Genomic DNA, 21,222 nt, shown 5'->3' on the forward strand with positions numbered 1-21,222 from the left:
ATTTATAGAATCCCAACAATGAGCACAGATTGGACAGTGATGATGAGACCTCTTGACTCCACTGGTTCCATCACAAGTCAATCAATGCTCGCTTTCTCCAAAGAGGAATGCAAAACAATCATTGTTTAGAAGAAAGAGTCTGAGAAAGTGTAAAAGAATGTATCAACAATCAGAAGGCTAGAACACAGGTGCAACACCCCATTCCTGGAAGCATTCAAGGCAAGGTTGAGTGGGGCTCTGAGCAACCTGGTCTAGTGGAAGATGTCCCTGTCCATACAGGTAGCTGGAACCAGATGATCTTTAAGGCCTCTTTCAACCCCAACCATCATCTGATTCTGTGATTCTATGATACAGTCTCCAATTATGGAGCTTGGGGAAGAGGAAGATCTAAGCAGCTCAGTTAGTGGAATTGAGAAGAACACAGAAATTCAGTATCACAGGCAGTTCTCAGGCTTTTTTGGCTGGTAGGGATTCTCAGGTGCTGAGAAAAACTACAGAACTCAAGAACTTTAGAACCCAAGTCTCATCTCTTGGTGTTACGGTGGCCTTGGAACTGCCACTGCAGAGTGGGCAAAGGCGTCCATTTAATCTGATCTTCTGGTTGAACAAGTTCTGGTGCAACCATGTGTCTCTTGATTGGGTGAGGCTCTTCCCGACTCAGTTTTGACAAAGAAAGGGGTCATGCTAAATAGAAATTGGCCTTGGCCCAAGATTCAGAAAATCCTAAATACTAATATCTGAAGAAGACCATCACTTTCACTAGGATACTTCTCCCATTTTAAGCAACAGGAAATTAACATGCCAGGGGTGTGTAACTTCCTGTTGCAAAAGGAAGCAAGAAGCAACTGCATGTCACTGTTGTCAAGTCAGTCACATCCTCAAGACAGAAGAACATTTAAACCTGTCCTTACATGGAGCTATGGAGTATGATTCAGCCAACATGTACGGAGTATTTAGACCCATTTCTAATAAGGAAAGGAAAAGCAGCAGAGGCTATGCCCCCATTCAGAAGGACACTGGAATTGACAAACACAAATCTGAAAAGTAATCATACAGGACTCATTGGAAAAGAGAATTACATACTCAAGAGCTAGCCATAACAAAAAATAATGGACAAACGTTAAGAGGCATCTAAAATGCCTCCATCACTGGGCACTGAGTATGAAAGAGGGAGGGGTAGGGTGAAAATGCAGGAGTATACTGTCTTTGAATGCCTGTAGTATATACTTCTCTGTTAGTTTTTGTAGTATAAAACAGCTGATGTCTACCAAATTATTGCTCCAATACAGTATTCTGTTGCATCTGCAGTATAGTCACTACAGACTCTTTGCTGTTTCTCTTTTGATCAATGTTAACATCAGAATATTTAAAAATGTGAACGTCCTCTACTTTCCCTGCACTTGTAATGGTATCCAGTGTTTAATTCAGCAAGAAACAAATCTCTTTTCAAAACAACAGCCAAAACTAAGTCAGGTCTTGTCTGCATGGAAACTGGCCTTTTCAGGATGTTTGATTATGTATTTTTGATTTGATACGTGAAAAAGAACTAGTAGCAAAACACTGAAAACAAAACTCAGAGAGGAAAGTTAATTTATTTGTCTAAAGCATCAAACTAAGTTGAGATACCTTAGTTCAGTCAAAGCTTGTTCAGTTTCCTCATAAGCCTAAACTTCATAAACAAATACTCCAAGTCCGTCTACCTACAAAAATAGGATGGACAATTCTTGACTTTCTTCAGTTATCAAGTTAATTTACAAGTCCTTGAAGACAGATGAAGAATAGGAAGTGATCCTATATCCTAATACACTCCACCATGTTTCCCAAGTGTCCTGGAAAGGAGGAATATGAGCCTTCTTTGGAAAGGTGCGTTGGAAGGCTTATGACCATCTCTTGGAGACAGGATATGCATTTACATCACCACGACTGCCATGGTACAGAATCCTGGACTGCTACTTTCACACACCATGACCTATGATCTGAGAGTTGTAGTCTGCTGTCTCCATTCGCAGAATGTAGGGGATGATGCTGTCAATCTGAACATTTCCAATCAGTCCTGCGAAGAACAGCTCTTCAGTGATGGCAGCACTCATCAGCCTAAGAGCAGGCAATCGGAGAAGAAGTCTAGATAGTCTGGAAAGTAAGTTTGGTGAAAAGTATTACTAAGCAGATCACAGATTTTGGTGGTGTTCTCCATGATGTTATTAGCAAAAGAAGAGGAAAAAATGACAAGGGACACTACTGGTCAAAGTTTGCTACATTTAGTTCATGAAAGGCTTAAATATTTAAATCAGTAGAGCATTAAATTTATGTTTAGTCATGTCTTGAACAGAAAATGTGCGAATCCCTGTCAACTACATGTACTATGTCTGTTTGGATTTAAGACTAAATGAGGAAATATTCCAAATAGATGCAATTCAAATTGAATGTTACCAATATTTCTGATATTTAATTTGAGAAATGAATAATGAGATGAAAAATACTACGCATAATATATATGACCACATGCATAATATTTCAAGTGTTTCTAAAGGTAATTTCTTAACTTTAAGGAGGTAAGAAGGAAATGTATATATCTATTACATTAAAATATATATATCTAATACATATACTATTACATGAAAAACTGTACAAATCAATGACTCTGAAAAGAGAATCAATCAAGTAAGCATCTAAGTTTACAGACCTGTAAGTATCATCTGGATACGCCTTTGTTACATAGTCTTGGAACTCCATGTAAGCTTTTTCTTGAAATTTCTCAATCTGTACCACATTTTCTAGACCTGGGTGATCTGAAAAAAAAACCCTCTTCTTTGTTATACCCGTTCTACAGAAAATGAACTAAAATCCATACAGACTATCCAGCTGCCAACATACTGAAAATAATGATGTGGTAGCTGCAGCAACTTCAGTTTTAGTGGTAGACACTACTTTACCTCCTTATATTTCTCTTTCTTTACATTTCTATTTTACTTCCCATAAATAAAATCAGACATTTTAAAGGGTTCAAATAAATTCAGTGCTTGCAATGTTTACATTAATCTTGATAATACAACTCTGTTCTCTGTGTAGCAGTAAAACAGGATTATTTCAACACACTGACATTTTCCGGAATTTTGGACGCACAAATAATATTTAACTGAACAGTTAAGATCAGTAGAAGAAGTAGAAAAAAAAGCTGTGAACTGTCTGTTTCCTAAGACATGCAGAAAACAGCATTGAATCACAGAATACGCTGAGTTAGAAGGGACCCATCAGTATCATTGACCATCCAACTCCTGAGCCTGCACAGGACATCCCAAGATTCACACCATATGCCTGAGAGCATTGTCCAAATGCTTGTTGAATTCAGATAAGCTTGTATGTAGCAGACTGTTCTTGCTCAACTATTTGGTGCAAAAATTTCAAATGTGCTAATCATAATTTTAGCAGTGATTTGAACTTACTTGAAATGTAAGTGATGCTAAAATGAAAGGACATCAACCTAACTGCCAAGTCACTCTTGGAAATTATTATCCAGTAATTCTGAACTCTCTACATGGTCTATAATTTTATTATCCATCTATCTGAACGTAAAAATTTTACTGTAATACCAGCATGACAAATCATGTAGATGAGGAGTTAAGAGTTGATGTGCAAAATGCATCACTTCATGCTGCTGCTTTTAGAACCATGTCAGGAACACAGCAAGAAGTCAACTTCTGGAAGCAGCAGTTTGAAGACCACTGCTTGTACATTTGTAGCCATTTAGAAAGATGTCAAGTCTTCTTGGCACACCCTTTACATTAATCTCTTTGCCCAAGGCTGTCCTGTGGCAATCAAACAGCTGGCTTGGCACAGCTCAATCACCAGGGCCTACTAAAGCAGAGGTTCTTACCTTAGAGCTCTGCTGCATGCACAGCCCAGCCCCATCCTGCAGCACAGCAGTAAAATCCCTGCAGTTATAATTTCTGGCCTGTGAGTCATTGCCAGGACATCCCTTCTGTTCAAGGTACCAAACATGACTTTAACAGGTACAAAGATTTTGTTATATGGCCCAAGGATGAAGAGTCCTGACAACACATTGCCATTAAAGCAACTACTCATTAGTAATGTGAATTTGAAAACATCAGCTAAAGAAAATTTCTCTCAATCACGTGACCGGGTAAGAGTCTTTTTCCAAGGTGTTTTTCCTTCTACCTTTTGTGTTGTCAAATATAATTGGAAAGAGACAAACTTCAGACTAAACCAGTAAGTAAATACTACTTTGCAAGTGCAAGGTTCCTCAAGAAGTATTTTTTGGTGTCTAACAGGACTGATTTTTCCAGAAAGGCTAGAGGATTCTATTATAAATCCTAGTGGACATCATTCTAAAAAAATGGACTTGAGGTATTCTCATATAATTTTGTTTCTTTCCTGAAGTAACCTGTACCAGTTCTTAGTATAGGAATTCCATGTAAAGGATTATTTTGGGTTAAGGACCACTTGCAGGAGAATTACATCTCCTGCAAGTGTTATTTATTAAAATTAAACCAGCAATCACCCTCCGACCATTCACTTAGAGAAAACTTCTTCTGTAATAATGGTGTATTTGCAACGTTTCAGTCCTCAGCAGAAAAGGAAAACTGCAAAGATTTTCAAGCATGCTTGATATTGTGTTTAAACTTATTGAGTTTAACGGTGAGTCCTGCTTATTAGGAAACTGGAACTGTCTCAGTGATACAGTGAACTGTACAAGCAAACACATAAAACCATGCAAGACTCTCCTATCATAAGGACTGACAGCAGGATTCTGCTTTACAGTAAAACACCTGGGATCTGATTTTCCTTAGTGATCCACAATAGAAATATCCTCTGGAAATTTATCTTGCCTGAAGGGTTCTGACTCTACTTATATCACCTTTTATTTGCATGAACGTCTTTCATCTCAGAAGTGTTTTATTACTGATGTATATATAAAATTATATATATAGGTAGCAATGGAAAATATGCACGGTTTTGTTTGTGCACTCAGATGAGTACCATGAATTCCTGCTGATGCTGCCACTTTTACTAGTAGATACTACATATAAAAAAGATCATGTAAATCTGCAGGAAACTGTAAAGCAAGAACCTCACAATATATGAATTCTATATATTAGAAAACCTGCTTAAAATTTACATTTTGGAAATGTCCAAGTTCTAAAGAGATTTTCTCACCTTAACTAATTTTTCTGTGTAAGGGTGAACTGCAACTGAATGCAAAAAGAATGTTCTTCTTGGATCTAGTAAGTCAACAGAACCAACAAGAACCAAATACCCAGATCTCCTTCATGTCCTACACTACTGACAGGGGTCACTAAGATTCTGTCAGCATTTTAACATCTGCTCCAATTTTTTCTGCAAGACATCAGCACCTACAAAAGGCAGAACAACAAGGATTAAGGAAGCTGCTGGTGCTTTTAAAACCTTCTAATGCAAAATGGAGTAACGGAAGACTTACTTTCTAAATGTGAGAGTGAAAAATTCTTGGAGATAGTGGAAGTATTTGAGATTTGTACATTTGTACATTTTCTTTTCATCAAAAGACTTGGTTTTGGCTTTGTATTGAATCCCAATTCTGAATGATGAATTTAAGGCCTGCAGGATACTGATACAATACCTGAACACCTTTTGTGAAAAGTTAATTCTACAACTTTCAAATAAAGAAAATTAATTTTGTAACTTTCTACAGTCCAGGCACATGGGTTCCACAATGTAATTACTCAGTAATATCTACCATAACTGGAGGACTCTTTCATCCCTACTGTAAACTAATCATCCAGAAGGGAAATTAAGTTATATCACCTTCACTGTCTAATGTATGTCTAGTAATGTTACTGACAGTGCATTAAGCAAATACTGTTTAGAAGACAGAAACAATAATATAAGTGAATGTTTGTGGTGTTCATTCATAAGAAATGCTATATGCATTTTCTGTGTGGAGGGAGGTGATGTTTCTGTAATTCTGAATGTGAGAACTGATGCCCAGATAGTCTTTCAGATATTAAAATCCCAATGTCAATCCATCTCATCTGGATGCGCAAGAGCAACACTTCAGAAAATTAAACTGCAGGTCTTGCAGAAAACGTACCCCAGAAAGGAAGCACAGAATTAAAAGCAAGAAATAAATAAATAAATAAAAAGAAAAAAAAAGAAACAAACCCCAAAACAACCAAAAACCCAAACCCAAAACAGCAAAAAGCATGAGTGACACAGCCAAGAATAAAAATCTACAAATAAAAAGAATCAAAGTCTCTCCCCAAGAAAAAAGTCCCCAAAGCAACATTCAGCTGTCCACATTAGATTAACCCTCCTCTTCCTACAGTCCTTACACACCTTCCAAGATTCTTCAACAAATAAGGCAGTAACTGCATAAAATGAAAGTTACACAGCAACAAATAGCAGATTAAAATTTTACATTTGAAATAATTACATACCAGGACTGAAGAGGACGATTGCTTTCAAATATGCATATTCATATCCATCTAGACACAGCTTAACCATGCTGTTACAAAACTCTTGCAATTTGAAGACATGCTCCATTACTAGTCTTCCTCTGTCTGTTGGCAGCTTATCTAAATCAACACACATTAAAAAAACCCCCAAGTTAACATACAGGCAAAAAAACCGTGTTTCATGCTGGAATTTTAAAAATTATTATTTTATTAGATTCAAACAATGGGAAATCTATATTATCTATAAATTCTTATTTAGGTCTGAATAATCCTGACACCAACAATTATGGAGTATTAACACTCTTTTTTCCTCCTCTTCCAGTTAGGGCTCTTCCTGTCACTAATGCTTCCAGTAATCAGGCATGGACCAGAGCTTGAAATGAAAGAAAGGAAGAGACTACTTATAAGTACTTATAGGCACTTATAAGTACTTATAGGTACTGCTGACCTGTGCTGTGTGTCTGAAGATCAGGTGCCACATGGCAGGATAGTGTACAGCTTCATGAGTTATTTCAGTCAGAGACCATGCCACTCTGCTGGAAAGGTGTACTACATGCCTTCCCTGATTTGCACTGAGGGGAATATGGTTAGTGTAGGGCTGTTCCCCTGCAATAGCTAAGCAGCCTGAAAACCCCATTTCCTCCATAACCCATCAAACTCTCTAGACTCCACAAACTTGGCATCTCTTGGAGATACAGCAGCTGGCATGCTGAACAACTGGTTCTTGCAGTCAACCTGAATTCCCAATTTAAATGAGAGACACATGTATCTGTAATAGTGATAAAAACATGACTAGTTACTACAGTACCCTTTCTGGTAAACATACTTTAAATATTACATAGACCAAAATTTCCAGATTCCATTTGTATCTGCCTAGAGAAAATCAGAGATTTGTTAGTACCTGTAGCTAATTCAGTACATCTTGTGATTTGATTGGTTTGTTCTAAGCTATTGGTATTTATAGGAGGATCTTGTGTTTCAAATCATAAAAACCCCTGAGAAATAATTCTTTACTTACCTTATCATAAAATAAAACGAAAAATCTATAGTCTGGTAGGCTGATTTTTTCCAGTTTACCAATCTGCATTTGCATAGCATCAACAACAGTGAATTTTCATACCCCTAACAGCAAACAACTCAAAAATTTAGTTAAATCTTAAAATTCTTAATTTTTGTATATGCCCCTACCTTATGAATAATGTGTTATGACTATGAACAGGTGAAGATTATACTATTATTGACTGGTTAGCTTTTACTGCTGACAGCCTTGTGAGTACCCACAAGCACACAAAGCTTAGCTAAAAGACTCCCTTCCTGCTCAGAAGAACAGAATTAAAAAGGCCAACTGACATGTCTTTCTTTTGAATGAAAAATATGCCAAAAGATGCTGGACATAGGATTAACAAGAAACAAGGTGTACTTAGTGGAGATCTGTTAAGACTTCCATGTAGATTAAAACCAATACACGGAAGTCAACAAGCCAAGCTATGTAAAGGAACTGCATTTAATCAAATTTGCATTCAGCTGCTTTGTGTCACAGCTATGAAGAGCAAGGACAGGTGGGTCATTTTTTACTTTGTATCCTTCATACAGAGGAATCATTCACAGTACTTGTGTTCCTAACTTTAATGCTGCTCAAAATATTTCTAATTTGGGCTGATGATATTAACAGACAGCAGAACACTACACGTTACAACACACAAAAATAAAAATAATACTTTTTCTTTTCATTTGGAGGTAAATATTAACATAGCTGACTTTTGCAAAATTGCTAAAAAGGTTTATCTTGTAGACTGTAGTTGCTAGTATCATTTTGTGTCAATACTAACATGAAATTCTTTAAATAGTAAATTTACAATAATAACTGAAGGATAAAGAAAGAGCTTCTGTACACTTCAAAACTTAAAAATAATTAAGTAATTCCCCAAGTCTGGCATGTGCACAGTATACACCTTACCTTGTTGTAAACTGCCTTGAAGGTGATTAACAAAAGCAGCTAAGATCGTTGCCACATTCATAACTTGTGAGCATTGTGCCAGACCAAGCGTAAAAAGTTCATTCCAGCAGGCTTTTACTAATGATATGCTGTTATCCTGTCTATTAAAAAACACAATAACTTAATAAAACCAGCCATTTGCATTCACACGTTTTTTTTAAATTTGAGGAACACTTCATGAAACATTAATCTAATTCAATCATTATACCCAACACCAAAGTGAGGTTCTGTATAATTTTTTTTTTGCATGCTAGAATTAAAATATCTGGTTTAAAGTGACTTTTGTGAAGCAATAATTTTTTGTTTAAATGACCTAGATAGATTTCTATTACAAAAGGAAGCGGAAGTTATAGTAAATGACAACTGTTGCAATGTGCTCCATCATGCTAGTTTTCTTAGAATTTGGGACATTTATATACATGGACAAAAAAAAGATTGCACTTTTCCTGTATTGTGGATGTAGCACAGACTTAGGGGTCTTTAGTTTTGTTTTTTTTTTCACTTGAAAACTGACAGGTTGGTATAATCTTTTAATTAAAAGATAGAGGTGAAATGGAACATGTGTGATCAAGCTTCCAAGCTTCCTGACTGCTACTTTCTGCATCCCTTTCAAGTTTGAAATACAGACTTCAAAGCATAAATACCAGTCATAAGGATTTCTTTGCTGTAGATTAAAATTAAATATATCAATTCATATTCAGCCCACTTCCGTATTAGTAACCTAACTTTCAGTATTGCCAAGCATCTTTAACTCACAGAACAAATCCCACCACAGAGGAGTCAAATTCAGGTACCATATTTCACAGTTTTGGCCAGTAAATATAAATAATGGAAATTTAAAAGAAGTATAAGATCTATCAAAGAAGAAAAGCATATTAAAGCTAGGATTTCAACTACAAAAATACAGTGGAATGAATTTTTGCAAGAATGTTGATGTAATCTTCAAGAACAGTTCTGATGATTTAGTGCAATAATAAGATGTCAAATGACTGGTGAACACAGACTTGTACTTAACTGGACTACAGAGAGCTTACTGAGAGCGGTATTTTTCATTATGATCAAGTTCTTGTTATGGTAGGCATGATACACTGGACATGCATCTTCTGCACATATTTGTCACATCTTTGTTCATCTCCTTAAACATAATCAAAGGAACTATGCTGAGCACCATTAAAATAGGGTGTACTGGCTACTCCCCTGATACATGTGTGTAAATAAATATCATCTACAGCATCTTTATGGCTGATCAAAGTTACAGCAGAACCAGTTCTTAAATTTGCTTAAGCAGCTTGACAAAACTAAGAGGCTGTAACCAGCCTGGTGAAGGTTTCAGTAGGAAACTCTTGTGAGCAAAGACTTCCATGCAGGAAGATGAACTAATTAGTGTCTGGCATCGTTAACGACATCATTAGGTCAAAGGCAACTATCCTGCTGTGACTGAAGGAGAAAGTGGCCTGAGGAGGAAACAACCTAGGTAAATTATCCATCTTCCCTGCAAAATCATTACTCATCATGCTCTGTGAATTTCTCTTCAGTTTAAAAGTGAAATGAGTCACCCTTCCGAAAGTCAAAATTACAGGATATAATGTGCTCCAACTATAAATGCTGAATTAATTTCAAATAAATCTCCACTTGAAAATAGTTTGCATTTTAAGTGCTTCAAAGGAAAACTGTGAATTTATGTTATTTATATACTGTTGCCCATGATCTTGACTGAGTCTATAAATACTATTACAGGTGAATATTAACACTATTATGGCAGCCTACTCCTCCATACATTTTAAGCAGAAAAATATATTGTGAAATAACAGATAAAAAGAGAATGTGCAGATTTTTCTTGTTAAATCTCTTTGGAGAGAGAGGTTTTCTGTACTAAATTTTATTTTTAAGAAGCAATTCCCTTTTGTTGTTAGAATACCAATTGGTACTAATTTGCAGTGTCTCTCTGTAACAAAAACATTTTTAAAACTTAGAATGACATAATGTACTATGTTTATTTGCTATACATTTTGTAATTCTACACGTCAACAATTTCTACCAAAATAAAACATCATATTTACCTATTTTTCCCCTTGCTATTCTTTAACTTTATGCAATATTCCTTTCTCCTTCGCCAAAAGACAGGCTTAATTACACACAATACAGTATCTTTCTTTAAAAACTGTAGAATCATTCAGCTGAACCATCTGAGTAAACACAAATGATAATCACAGATCCTCCTGCTTTTGACAGCTTTTCTGGAAAACGGGACAATCCCTCATTTTACAAAGGAATTCTCTTTGCTGCCACAGTCACAGGCTATTTTGATATTGAATTAAACAGAAACACTGCAGATGAGAACAAACTAACGTGATTTATTAATCATTTGTGTCAGAGCTGATACAGTATCTTTATTTGTTTGAGGTGATTTTATTTTCATAAAATTACTTCTGAATATAATATAAATCACTTCTTCCCATGTTTGGACATGTTTTTTCATGATGATCAGCAATGGACTACAAAACTGAACTTAATAATTTTAAACTATAAACTGAATTCTGATGGAGAAGCAGGATGTTATACAAACTGTAAAAAGAACAGTTAGAATTAACTTTTGGTTACAGGAATCATTTATTTTTGGCAAATCTTCTGAGATTACACAACTTCATTCTGAATGTTTGCTGAATCTAGCTAACCAGCTTCCTCATGCAGGTTATTAAAGCAAAATTACTAGTAATTCACCTAATATGAATAAAAATTTTGGGAATTCAGACAGGAGCTTCTTTTTGGTGATTGTCTGATAAGCATCAGGATATAGCATAGAGCTGTAGATATTAAAAAGCTGATAGGAATTCCTATTTTCTCAAAATATATATTTAAGAAGCAGCAGTGTCCAGGCATTCCATTGTTTTAAATCTACTCCTTTTTCTTACAAAACCCAACCAAAGTCCTGAATTTGGACTCAAATTTGGAGTAGTTTTAATTCAGAAAATTTAGCTTACAATTAAGACTTATAACAGTTTAAATTAGTAGTTTTATGTTTTTAGAAGTCCCTGAAGAAGGCAGCAAAAACCAAAAATTCAAAAGCACATATCCATAGTGTAAGCAAATAGAGTAACTGAACACTTACCCCAAAGCTTGGAAAGATGGAATGGAACGTGCCCAGTGCATGGACAAGAAAAGCAACCTGGAGGCAGACTCACAGATATAGTGAACATTAAGATAATCAGGCATAGGAGAAGGCATAGTGAGCTGCAGAAACAAAGTAAGAAGAAAAAAAGAAAAAAGAGTAAGACTGTTACTTTCTTTTCTTCATAATATGTCTAGGAAGAAATCAGTCTTTCTAGTTTCTTTTAAGTAAAAAAATAAAATTGTTCTTTAAATAAAAAAGGTATAATCCCAACACAAAACGGAATGACTGCCTTTTGCCCTATTAGCCACACCATTATATGCTGCACCTTATATAACTACAAAGTAACAAAACGATTTAAAGATAAAGATTCATGTCTGGGACAACTGGAGATGGAAAATCTCAAAACTTCTGAGACATTCTCAAAGAATAAGAGAGAATAATCATTGTAACTGGAATGAAGTTGCTTACTTTAGAGGAGTTACAACTCCTGGAGAGAGAGTGAGAGAGAGTGAGAGAGAGTGAGAGAGAGTGAGAGAGAGTGAGAGAGAGTGAGAGAGAGTGAGAGAGAGTGAGAGAGAGTGAGAGAGAGTGAGAGAGAGTGAGAGAGAGTGAGAGAGAGTGAGAGAGAGTGAGAGAGAGTGAGAGAGAGTGAGAGAGAGTGAGAGAGAGTGAGAGAGAGTGAGAGAGAGTGAGAGAGAGTGAGAGAGAGTGAGAGAGAGTGAGAGAGAGTGAGAGAGAGTGAGAGAGAGTGAGAGAGAGTGAGAGAGAGTGAGAGAGAGTGAGAGAGAGTTCTACTTCACAAAACATCCTTTTATTTTACTTTTAATTAACATTTTACAAATAAATATATGAGAAATCTTTTGGTGTTTGAGTAAAATACCTAATACACAGCTACTCCCAAGTCCAAAAAATATAACCAACATACATCTGAAAGAACCCTTCACAATGTTAATAAGTAAAATTAGTAATGTTACCTGTATATGTGAAGAAAGTGATTTGACCCAAAATAGCTTAGAACTTGCAATTCTGTCTCCAGAAATTAATACTTTTAAATAAAATGTTCTAGCTAACACAATTTTAAAAAAACCCTGATATTTGCATTAGAGATGTTCATCTGAATGGTCAAAACAGGTGCTGATAAGAGGGATAAAGTTTAACCAAATGCCTGTTACTAAGTTTTCAGATGATCAAGCTTTTTGATTTGTCCGTGAAAAATAAGATGATGAAAGAATACATAGAAGCAATTTCTGCAAGCTTGTAAAACGAGAAATTAATCCAGAAAACACGGGTAACTAACATAGAAACTGTATTTAAGTCAATTACTACCATGCTAAAATAGGGTATCTATACAAACAAGAAACTGACAAATACACTTAGAAGTTTTAAAATCCAGTTGCAGATTGCATCAGATCTACCTATTAATAAGCGAGAATTTGGATGCTGACTCTGCTACATGCAATGTAAATGTCTTATGTAAATCCTTTTGAACGGATTACCCAGTATTTTTAAGGTAAGAAACTATAAAATAACCCGTGCAGCTAAAACACTGCAGAGTGTAGTACTTTCTCCCAAACAAAGAACCAGTGAACAAAAGCTGTTCATTAACTGGAAATTAATGCCAATACCTGAACAAATACTCCTCTAAGAAATGAAAAATAAAATTTAGTTGGATCATTATTGTACATCAGTATGTCAAAATAGTTATAAGCAGGCAACAGTAAGAAAGTATTCAGTACCCTGAATGTTACATGAGCATCACTGAGTAGTGGCCCTTCTATTTCAACAATGTTCATGCTTGTTTCTCCACCAAGCAGCTGTGCACCGGTGTCAATACTTTCAGAGTTCTGGCATGATGCGCTCTCTTCTGGATTTAATGCTTTTGCAAGAGTATCAAATGCCCTGTAAAATCACAAACAAACAAAAAGAAAATTTTATTTTAGAGACTGTTTCAATTTAAGAGGAACCTACAAAAGTCTGAAACCTGTATGTAGAAGCCTGTTTCAAAGAGTGAGATTTGGAAAATAAAAGTCAGTAGCATGCTTTTCATGACATTCCACCGAACTCCGAAACAAAAATTAGCAGCAGATCCTGTTTACATTAGTTGCCAAAAAATTCACAATTTTGACATATTGGTTGTGCTGCTGAATCACAGTTTGCTTTTCAAGATCTCTTTAGTGATGTTCACTGAGAGCACTGGCATGAGTGTTTTGAGGACATGATCACCAGACTGCTGTTACAGTTACTTAGTGCACGTATAAATTTGACAGGCTTTTACTGCTACGAAGCACAGAGTAAGATTTTTTTAAAGTAATGAGTTGTAGTTAGATTTTTCAACTTCATTTGAAAAGACTGCTTCAAAATATGTAAGAGAAATCACTTAGTAGCCTCTGCTGTGTAGCAGTGACTCTTGGCTTTCACAAGCACAAATGCTAGAGCACAGATGTCAGGACAAGCAGATTTATTACTCAATATTTTGCTTCTTGCTTTGTTTTTCTGTTTGTAAATACACCTGAGAACCACAACTGACACACCTTCAATCAAAAATATACTTGATCACTGCCTACAGACAGATGACATAACCTGGGAACAGCAACACTTCTATACAGTGTTGCATGAAAAGCTTATGCACCAAGACGTGAAAACTTTACAAAAGCTGATTATCAGCTTGTATGTAGAGCTCATTCTCAATTTATAGACATGTTTATTACCACAGAGTCTAAAATCACTGATTTAATGCCAAAATCTGGGATAGAACTTGGCCACCTTCTCTACCCTCACACTCTCTAGCTATATGAATTCACTAACATGCTAAAAAAATAGAGCTGTTTGACATAACTATGCACAACCAAATGAAATATCACAGTGGAAGAGTTGCTGACACCCAAGGTTTGGGATGGTAAATGAACTGCTTTTTGGTCCTCACTAGCCTGTGTCTATCCATGACTGACACTTTCTTCCCAACTCATTCTTCAATGCTGCTTTCAAAGAAATTTTCTCCCTCCTATCTCATAAACTGCCAGCAGAAGTCAGTAGCAGCTTTGCTTCCTCATGGCTCAGTAACGCGGGTCTTTTTCTACACAAAGCCCCAACGAGATCAATGTCTGTAAGGTGTCCTGATTATACCTGGGGAAGATCAGACTCAGAGAGGTTTTTCTCTATGAGAACTACCTCTGTGAGTTGATGGGACCAACTGGGGGCTGGTTTGGTTATTGACAGCCTGAGGAACCAATTGGAGAAAGTTAGTTCATTCCGTGAAAACACATTTTGAAGGAGGTAACCCGAAAAAAAGCTCTCTTCTCTTCTGGCAGCAGTGCAGGTAACACCAGCCCGGCCTGGCTGCACTGCAGGCCTGGCAGGGGGGCAGAGCTGGGCTCCCTGGGAGTCTGGGGAGCTGGCATGGCCCGGCAAGGACATGGGGTGGCCATCCACAGTGAGTGCTGTAGCTGAGACCCAGGAGGCTGAGTGAGGTCCCAGCCGTTCCCCCTCCTACCCCTTTCCAGCAGGGCCTGAGTCTCCTGAAATCCTGGCACAACTCCAGCATTGCAGCCTTGCATTTCCTGTGTGAAATCTTAACTCTTCCAATGCTCAGATAAGACTTGCAGACTTTTCAATTCTCCCCAGAGTGAGACAGTAAAAATAAAAGAGCTAAGTTTCTTTAGATGGAAGGAGAATGAGGAGAGGCTGTGAAGATGGCTGAAAATCCTTTTGTGAAGTTGTAGGGACGAACTGATATCACACTAAAAATTCCTATAAACTGTGGAGAAAAGACATGGGGGGTTGGAGTGTTCCATTTGATAGATCATTAGACCAAAAGCACCTGTGTTGAGAATCTTTACCCCGAGGAAAGAAGGGGATCTCAGTTTTCTGAGGATGAAGCATGAACAGAGAGAAAGATGAAGAGAACTTTTGCTTTGGAACAGTTCATTGTTAAAAGTAAATACCCCATGAGTTTAACATGGCCCATAAGCACAGCTTTGGGAAAGCTGTGAAGATGGGAGGAGCTTCATGACTTGCAAGGTTTTTCCCAGGCAGATGCAAATCGTGAAAGTGAAGCCATGAGAGAACTGGGTTTTTTTCCCTCCTTGTGAAGAAGTCCCTATAGCAGAACAAGAGGAAGCTTCTCTCTCTGAAGTGAACTGAATAGGATTATTTAAGTGGAGAACTGACTGAAGTGTCTTTGTATGTTGTTGTTATGAAGGAATGGAAGAGGGAGGAGGGAGTGGTCTGAAGATCTTATTCTGAATTCACCGTCTTCTTTTTCTTTGTGTAGTTAATAAATTTCTTTTTATACCCTTCTAAGCTTTAGGCCTCACTTGCTTTTGCTCCTGGTTCTGTCTCAGACCAGAAAATGAGTATATTTAAACTGGCAAAACAAAACTATGACAAAGGTAAAACACTATGGAAAAGAGAATCGAGAACAAAACTTGCCTGGGAGCTATGAAAATCTAGCCCACAAAGTAAGAAAACAAGGTATAATCAACATTAAAGTACATGGCATTGATATCCTTTCCTACAAACAATTTTGGTTCTCTTTTTGTCAGGCTCAGTCATCAAAAGATAATCAAGAGACTGCAGATAAACTGTAAAGGAAGAACATCATGAAGCATTAGAGGACAAGGTATGTAAAATTACAATATAAAAGGAGTGGAGTGCTTGCAGCAAAAGTTATACTCTATGTCAGAAAAAGTGAAATTGTAACTATTGCAAGCAATGAATATAATAAAATACATGAAAAGCATGGATAGAGGAAATGTACTCTCTGAAGTCCCTTGAACTCTTCTTCCTCAGTAAACATCTGTGTCTGTTAGATCATGCTAGCATAGGGCCCGACAGGGAAATCAGAATTTTAAGAGAAAAATTTAGGTTCTCTTGAAATAACAACTTCCCTTTCACAGCAATGTTTAACTTGTACCTCCCCACTGTACAACTATTAGAAAACCTACTTGACAAGAGTACAAGTCAGAGTCCTTTCAGGCTCTCTGGCTCAGTGAACCTGATGCCTTTCCACAGTTTTAAAACTGAGCAGAAACCCTGAAGTTGGTAAAAATAAGCATCTGGAAGTGCCAGCAAATGAAAGATTACTACATCTCTTTGAACAGCCGTAGTATTGAATGATGTCTATCAGCATATCTAACAGTACTACTTACATGGTACATTACATTCTAATTCTTTACCTAGGAGGACACAGCAAAGGCCCAAATCAGCATCTATAAAAAGTCAGACTGACTTTCTAAGCACTACATAAAGAAAGGAGCAGAAAAAACGTAATCTGCTTGCAATTATACAAAGCAGTAGAGACCACAGGGGAAATCAGGTAGTTCAGCCACTACATGCCCATCTTTTTCCCCTTAATAGATTCACTCCACACACTTTCAGAACAGCATGTAAAATGTAGATGGTGTGTGAAAGAGTATTGCTGGGACAGCAGTTAGAAGCTTGCATGAGATGACAGCCAAGGAAGAACATGATTGTGATTGATGGAATAACTGTGGATGTTCTGTATATACATCTTACACATCCACTCATCACAATGGCTCAGTTGAAACCAGTGCAAGACACAAGTTTGTAAGATACTCAGTGAGAATTCTGTAACTTCTGTGTAGAAGGAAAATGCTTTTCAAGCTTTTAAGGTGATTTATAGTTACAGGCACTTAACTTTCACACAGATTAGATCTCTTAAGAACAAGTCTTCCAGCATGATGCCAAGTTCTAAGACAATAATACAAGACCTAACATACCTTAGAATGGCCACCCAAAAGGTAAGAAAATCAGCTGAAACCTTTATACTGAAATTAATTTCAAGTACAAACAACTAAAAGGAATTATTTCTCTAATAGAACTTTTACTTCACTTGGAATAACCTTACAATAACCTTCTACATGAGCTTATACTGACATTACTATTACTTTTAAAGCAGATAAATTTCCTACATTGTGATGATTCAACTAATTTACTGGTCTGAATTGACAGAGACCTTCTTGAAAAGGATAGTATTTTTAAGTGTAACATGCCTTACCTTGTAACATCACTACTAGCTGGTTCTTGCTTGAGTTCAGGTAATGATGCATCTCCATTACTCAAACTCTCAATCATGGATAGCTCTGTACTGCTTTGTGACACATCTTTGCATTTACTGAGATTTGCTAATGAAGTCACCACATTTGCCAGTGTACTTAAATCTCCTTGACATGCTTCTACCTAAGGGAAAAGAACAGCTTTTATTTCTCAGTTAATTCGCAGCAGTTAACCTGCAAAGAAGAGCCTAACTTTCATATAAATGAAGAATTGAGCATATGCAAAGATACACCTGTAAGAAAACTGCTTTCAGTACATGGGTAATCACAGTACAGCAATTAGACACTGCCCTGCATCTAAAATATGGAATATTTTGACATTTACTTGTAAAAGTAATAGCTATCTATTTCTTTCAGAAAGAATACTACTGATGGTAAGCAAGTGCAGAAACATTTCACATCTCTACACACTAGTCCATCACCAGGAATATAAGACTGCTCTAGATTATATTTTTAGCATCTTCCTTCCCCATGTAAATGAGTCAGTAGTAATAGGGTAGGAGAATGTCTGAGAAGAAGGAATGCATGAGAAGTCACCTTCATAAACAAGCAGAAAGAATTCTGCTGTACCCTTTTTGTTGTTTATGTCTTTATTTAACTGCAAAGGAAAAAAGTGATTCAGTACTGGCTACCAACTCAGAAGCAGTAATTTGTGTCCCACTCTGTCCCAGAAAAAAAAAAAAGAAAAAAAAGTACATTATTACAGACACCGAGGCTGCTGCTAACACCAGACAGAGCAAGCAAAGCAAAATGCATGAAAACAGGATAAGGTAATTTAATATCAGGTAGAAAAACACAAATGCTTCCTTACCGTGCATATGTGAGGAAGCTACCACATGGCTTTAGTGGATCAGTAAGTGCAACAAAATGGAAACAAAGGAAAACCATCTCAGAAATAAAATTTTTGATGAGATAGGTCTTATCAGTTTTGCCAAAAAAAAGTGATTCAGGAGAAAAAAAATTCCAACCATATTTACACATGGCACTGTGATAGTGCCATGAGAAGTTCTGTGAACACCTCACTTTATTTGTACAAAAGAGTGAGCCAAGTGTCAAGATTATCCCAACACAAAAATTAAAATAATACAGCCCTTAAGGCTCTCCAAAAATGAGAAGGAAGGGCATTTACCTTGTCGTATTTTTAGCATTTTTACTGTGCTAGGCTAAGAGTATTCTTCTAAAGAGAAGGTATTTGTAACACCGGTGAATGTTTTAAAGGAGTGTTCTAAAAATTAATTTAACCAAATCGAACATCCTTGTCTCCTTACATATACAATTACAGCAATTAGCTCTACTTATGATGCCAGTCATCACATACCTTATCCGGAGTCATCAGCACAGTAGGTTCACTTTTTATTGCAGATGGATGAATGTTAACAAACATTCCCGATTCCAGCAAACCCGTTGATCTGACAGAAAACAGCACAAGTTTTAATTTTGATTCCTTTTAAAACGGAATTTTCCTTTTTCAGAAGACAGAGATAGCCACTTCTGAATATAATTTACATACCTTGCCGTTTCATTGTCTGTTACAAAAGTTGGGGTTGCAGCTAATGGACTACGAAGATCTTTCCGAATGTAGATCTTTTCTGTAGAAGCTGCACAGTTTGAAGATTTTTCTCTTGACACTTCAATAGGTTTCCTCTCACACTGTACAGCTACAGAAATAATACCCAACTGTTATATCACCCTGAATTACAGAATAAGAAATACTATTTTTTTACTCAATATTTGATTTTAATAATAATTTTGAAAATAACTAAAATATATATAAAATATATCCCATAACCAACACGCTAACAAGTTGGATAAAAACCAGCACACCAACTTGATGAGTTCTAAGTGAAATGATGTAGTAGTCAAAGTCTAAGATAGAACATATATAACATTTTAAAGTTACAATTAAGGGAGACATCCCCTCATTTTTAATTTGAATCAAAGCAGAAGCTTAAAGCTTCTCATTCTCTCAGTTTCATTATCTCACACTCTCACTTCCTTTGTAAAGGACTCATGGTACATTTTTCCATGGATTGTGGGTCCATGTTGAACAAATGTGACTTCATTCACTTAAAGAAGCTTCTCAAGTTAGGACCTCAGAGAATACAGAGGGAAAGGTACATTCACAAACTTCAGTTCAGACCATTTAAGATCAAACTGTGCAACACCCTGACCCACAGTCACTGACTTCAGAGAAGACGTGGATTTTTAATTTGAATGACTCAGTGAAACAAGGTGGAATGAATCTGGGCTTTAGCCTACAGATATGTCACCTTGCTTTGAATATTAAAATGAAACTCACAATATTATCCCCTATGGGGATAATGTGGAAATGTGAAAAATGTGTAACTTAGATAAAATATTAGAAACTTTTCAAGATAGCAGTAGACTGTGATGTAATTCAAATTTTTACACTGAAAAGTATCTTAAAACCCAAATGTTGCAATATTAAGTATTGACAATGCTATTGAAGTCAGCCTGCAACCCACTGCTAGTGCTTTAAAGGGTGGGAGATAGAGGCGAGTATTTCATCTTCCTTTGATACACTGTGCTAAGTAGCAGGGTCTCACTTTGCTGAGAAAAGGCCAAGGCTTCTTCAAGGGACAAATAACCTTTTCTGATGGAGCTACAGTCCAAAACCATGCTAAGTTTTCTTTCCTTTCCCCACCCCATTGAGGAATGAGACTTCTTATCACCAAATAATCGTCTCCCCAGTATTCCCCCATGACCCAGAGATTATTTTCCTGCCTTCTGATGCCTAAGCCCAGTGATTTTGTTCTGCTTAAAAAGTCTTCTGTGGAGGGGCCTTTTCTTACTTACTGCCAGCTGAACTAGAGGGTAAAGATCCACTTTCACTGCCCCAGCTTTTCCTCCCTTTCTGAATTAATTTCCTCTGTGTTACTGATTTCTGCTGACAGAAGCAGGGCTGTAAGGAGGAAAATGTCCATAGAAGTTCAAGAGGGTCAGTAAAATAAGTGCAGGATGACAGAGAGCAGAGAACAAGACCAACACTGTATGTACTGCAACAGTGTCACAGTATAAGTCTGAAGAATTTGTGTTTTGTGTGATCTTCTGTGTATTTAGTATTCTGATACTGCTGTGATACTGCAATACCACTACATCTAATGCATGGCAAGTTAAAAAGGAATTTGGAATCTGCAGGAATCAGTAGGAACTGAACTTTAGATCAATAGGGATCTCTGCCTTGTAAGTAACTGTGTCTGCAGAGCTTTGTCAAAAGTGAACAGCAATTGCCAGTAATCTGTTGTGGAAAAACTGAAAGGAAGGTAGAGTTCAAAAGGTTTAGTAGCTTAATGTATACATAAAAATGTTGAACTGCACAAAAAAAAATGCAGACATGTTTGATACTTGTCATGTAGGAGTAACAATTCATTCACTTTCATCACATGGGATGGAGCTTATTAAGCTTTTAAAGCAAACACCTGAAAGCATTTAATATTTCTGATAGACCAAACTTGTACAATTCTTTAAAAGAAAGAGATACAATGATTTAAAAATATGTAACCAAGATAAGATTTGTATCTAGACAAAGCATATTTTTTGCAGCACAAAGTAGCTGCCAGGGGAAGT

The 21,222-nt window shown here is 36.6% G+C and overlaps 1 protein-coding gene across 9 annotated transcripts in view; it reads right to left on the reverse strand.

Annotated features, from left to right (window-relative positions):
• Window positions 1-1,573: 1,573 nt before the first annotated feature.
• The window catches only part of NR2C1 (nuclear receptor subfamily 2 group C member 1), a 45,057-nt gene continuing 25,408 nt past the window's right edge, over window positions 1,574-21,222 (reverse strand). For all 9 annotated transcript variants that reach the window (XM_014889367.2, XM_088165068.1, XM_014889350.2 and 6 more), the window contains 9 exons: window positions 19,145-19,292; window positions 18,953-19,043; window positions 17,577-17,758; window positions 13,297-13,459; window positions 11,558-11,679; window positions 8,410-8,549; window positions 6,435-6,572; window positions 2,684-2,789; window positions 1,574-2,130 (listed from right to left, as the gene is read on the reverse strand). In XM_014889367.2, the coding sequence (XP_014744853.1) occupies window positions 1,956-2,130; window positions 2,684-2,789; window positions 6,435-6,572; window positions 8,410-8,549; window positions 11,558-11,679; window positions 13,297-13,459; window positions 17,577-17,758; window positions 18,953-19,043; window positions 19,145-19,292 (1,265 nt within the window). In that variant the 3' untranslated portion in view covers window positions 1,574-1,955. The remainder of the gene's footprint in view (window positions 2,131-2,683; window positions 2,790-6,434; window positions 6,573-8,409; window positions 8,550-11,557; window positions 11,680-13,296; window positions 13,460-17,576; window positions 17,759-18,952; window positions 19,044-19,144; window positions 19,293-21,222) is intronic.

Source organism: Sturnus vulgaris, chromosome 5, assembly GCF_052056855.1.
Source record: "Sturnus vulgaris isolate bStuVul1 chromosome 5, bStuVul1.hap1, whole genome shotgun sequence".
Classification (NCBI taxonomy): Eukaryota; Metazoa; Chordata; class Aves; order Passeriformes; family Sturnidae; genus Sturnus; species Sturnus vulgaris.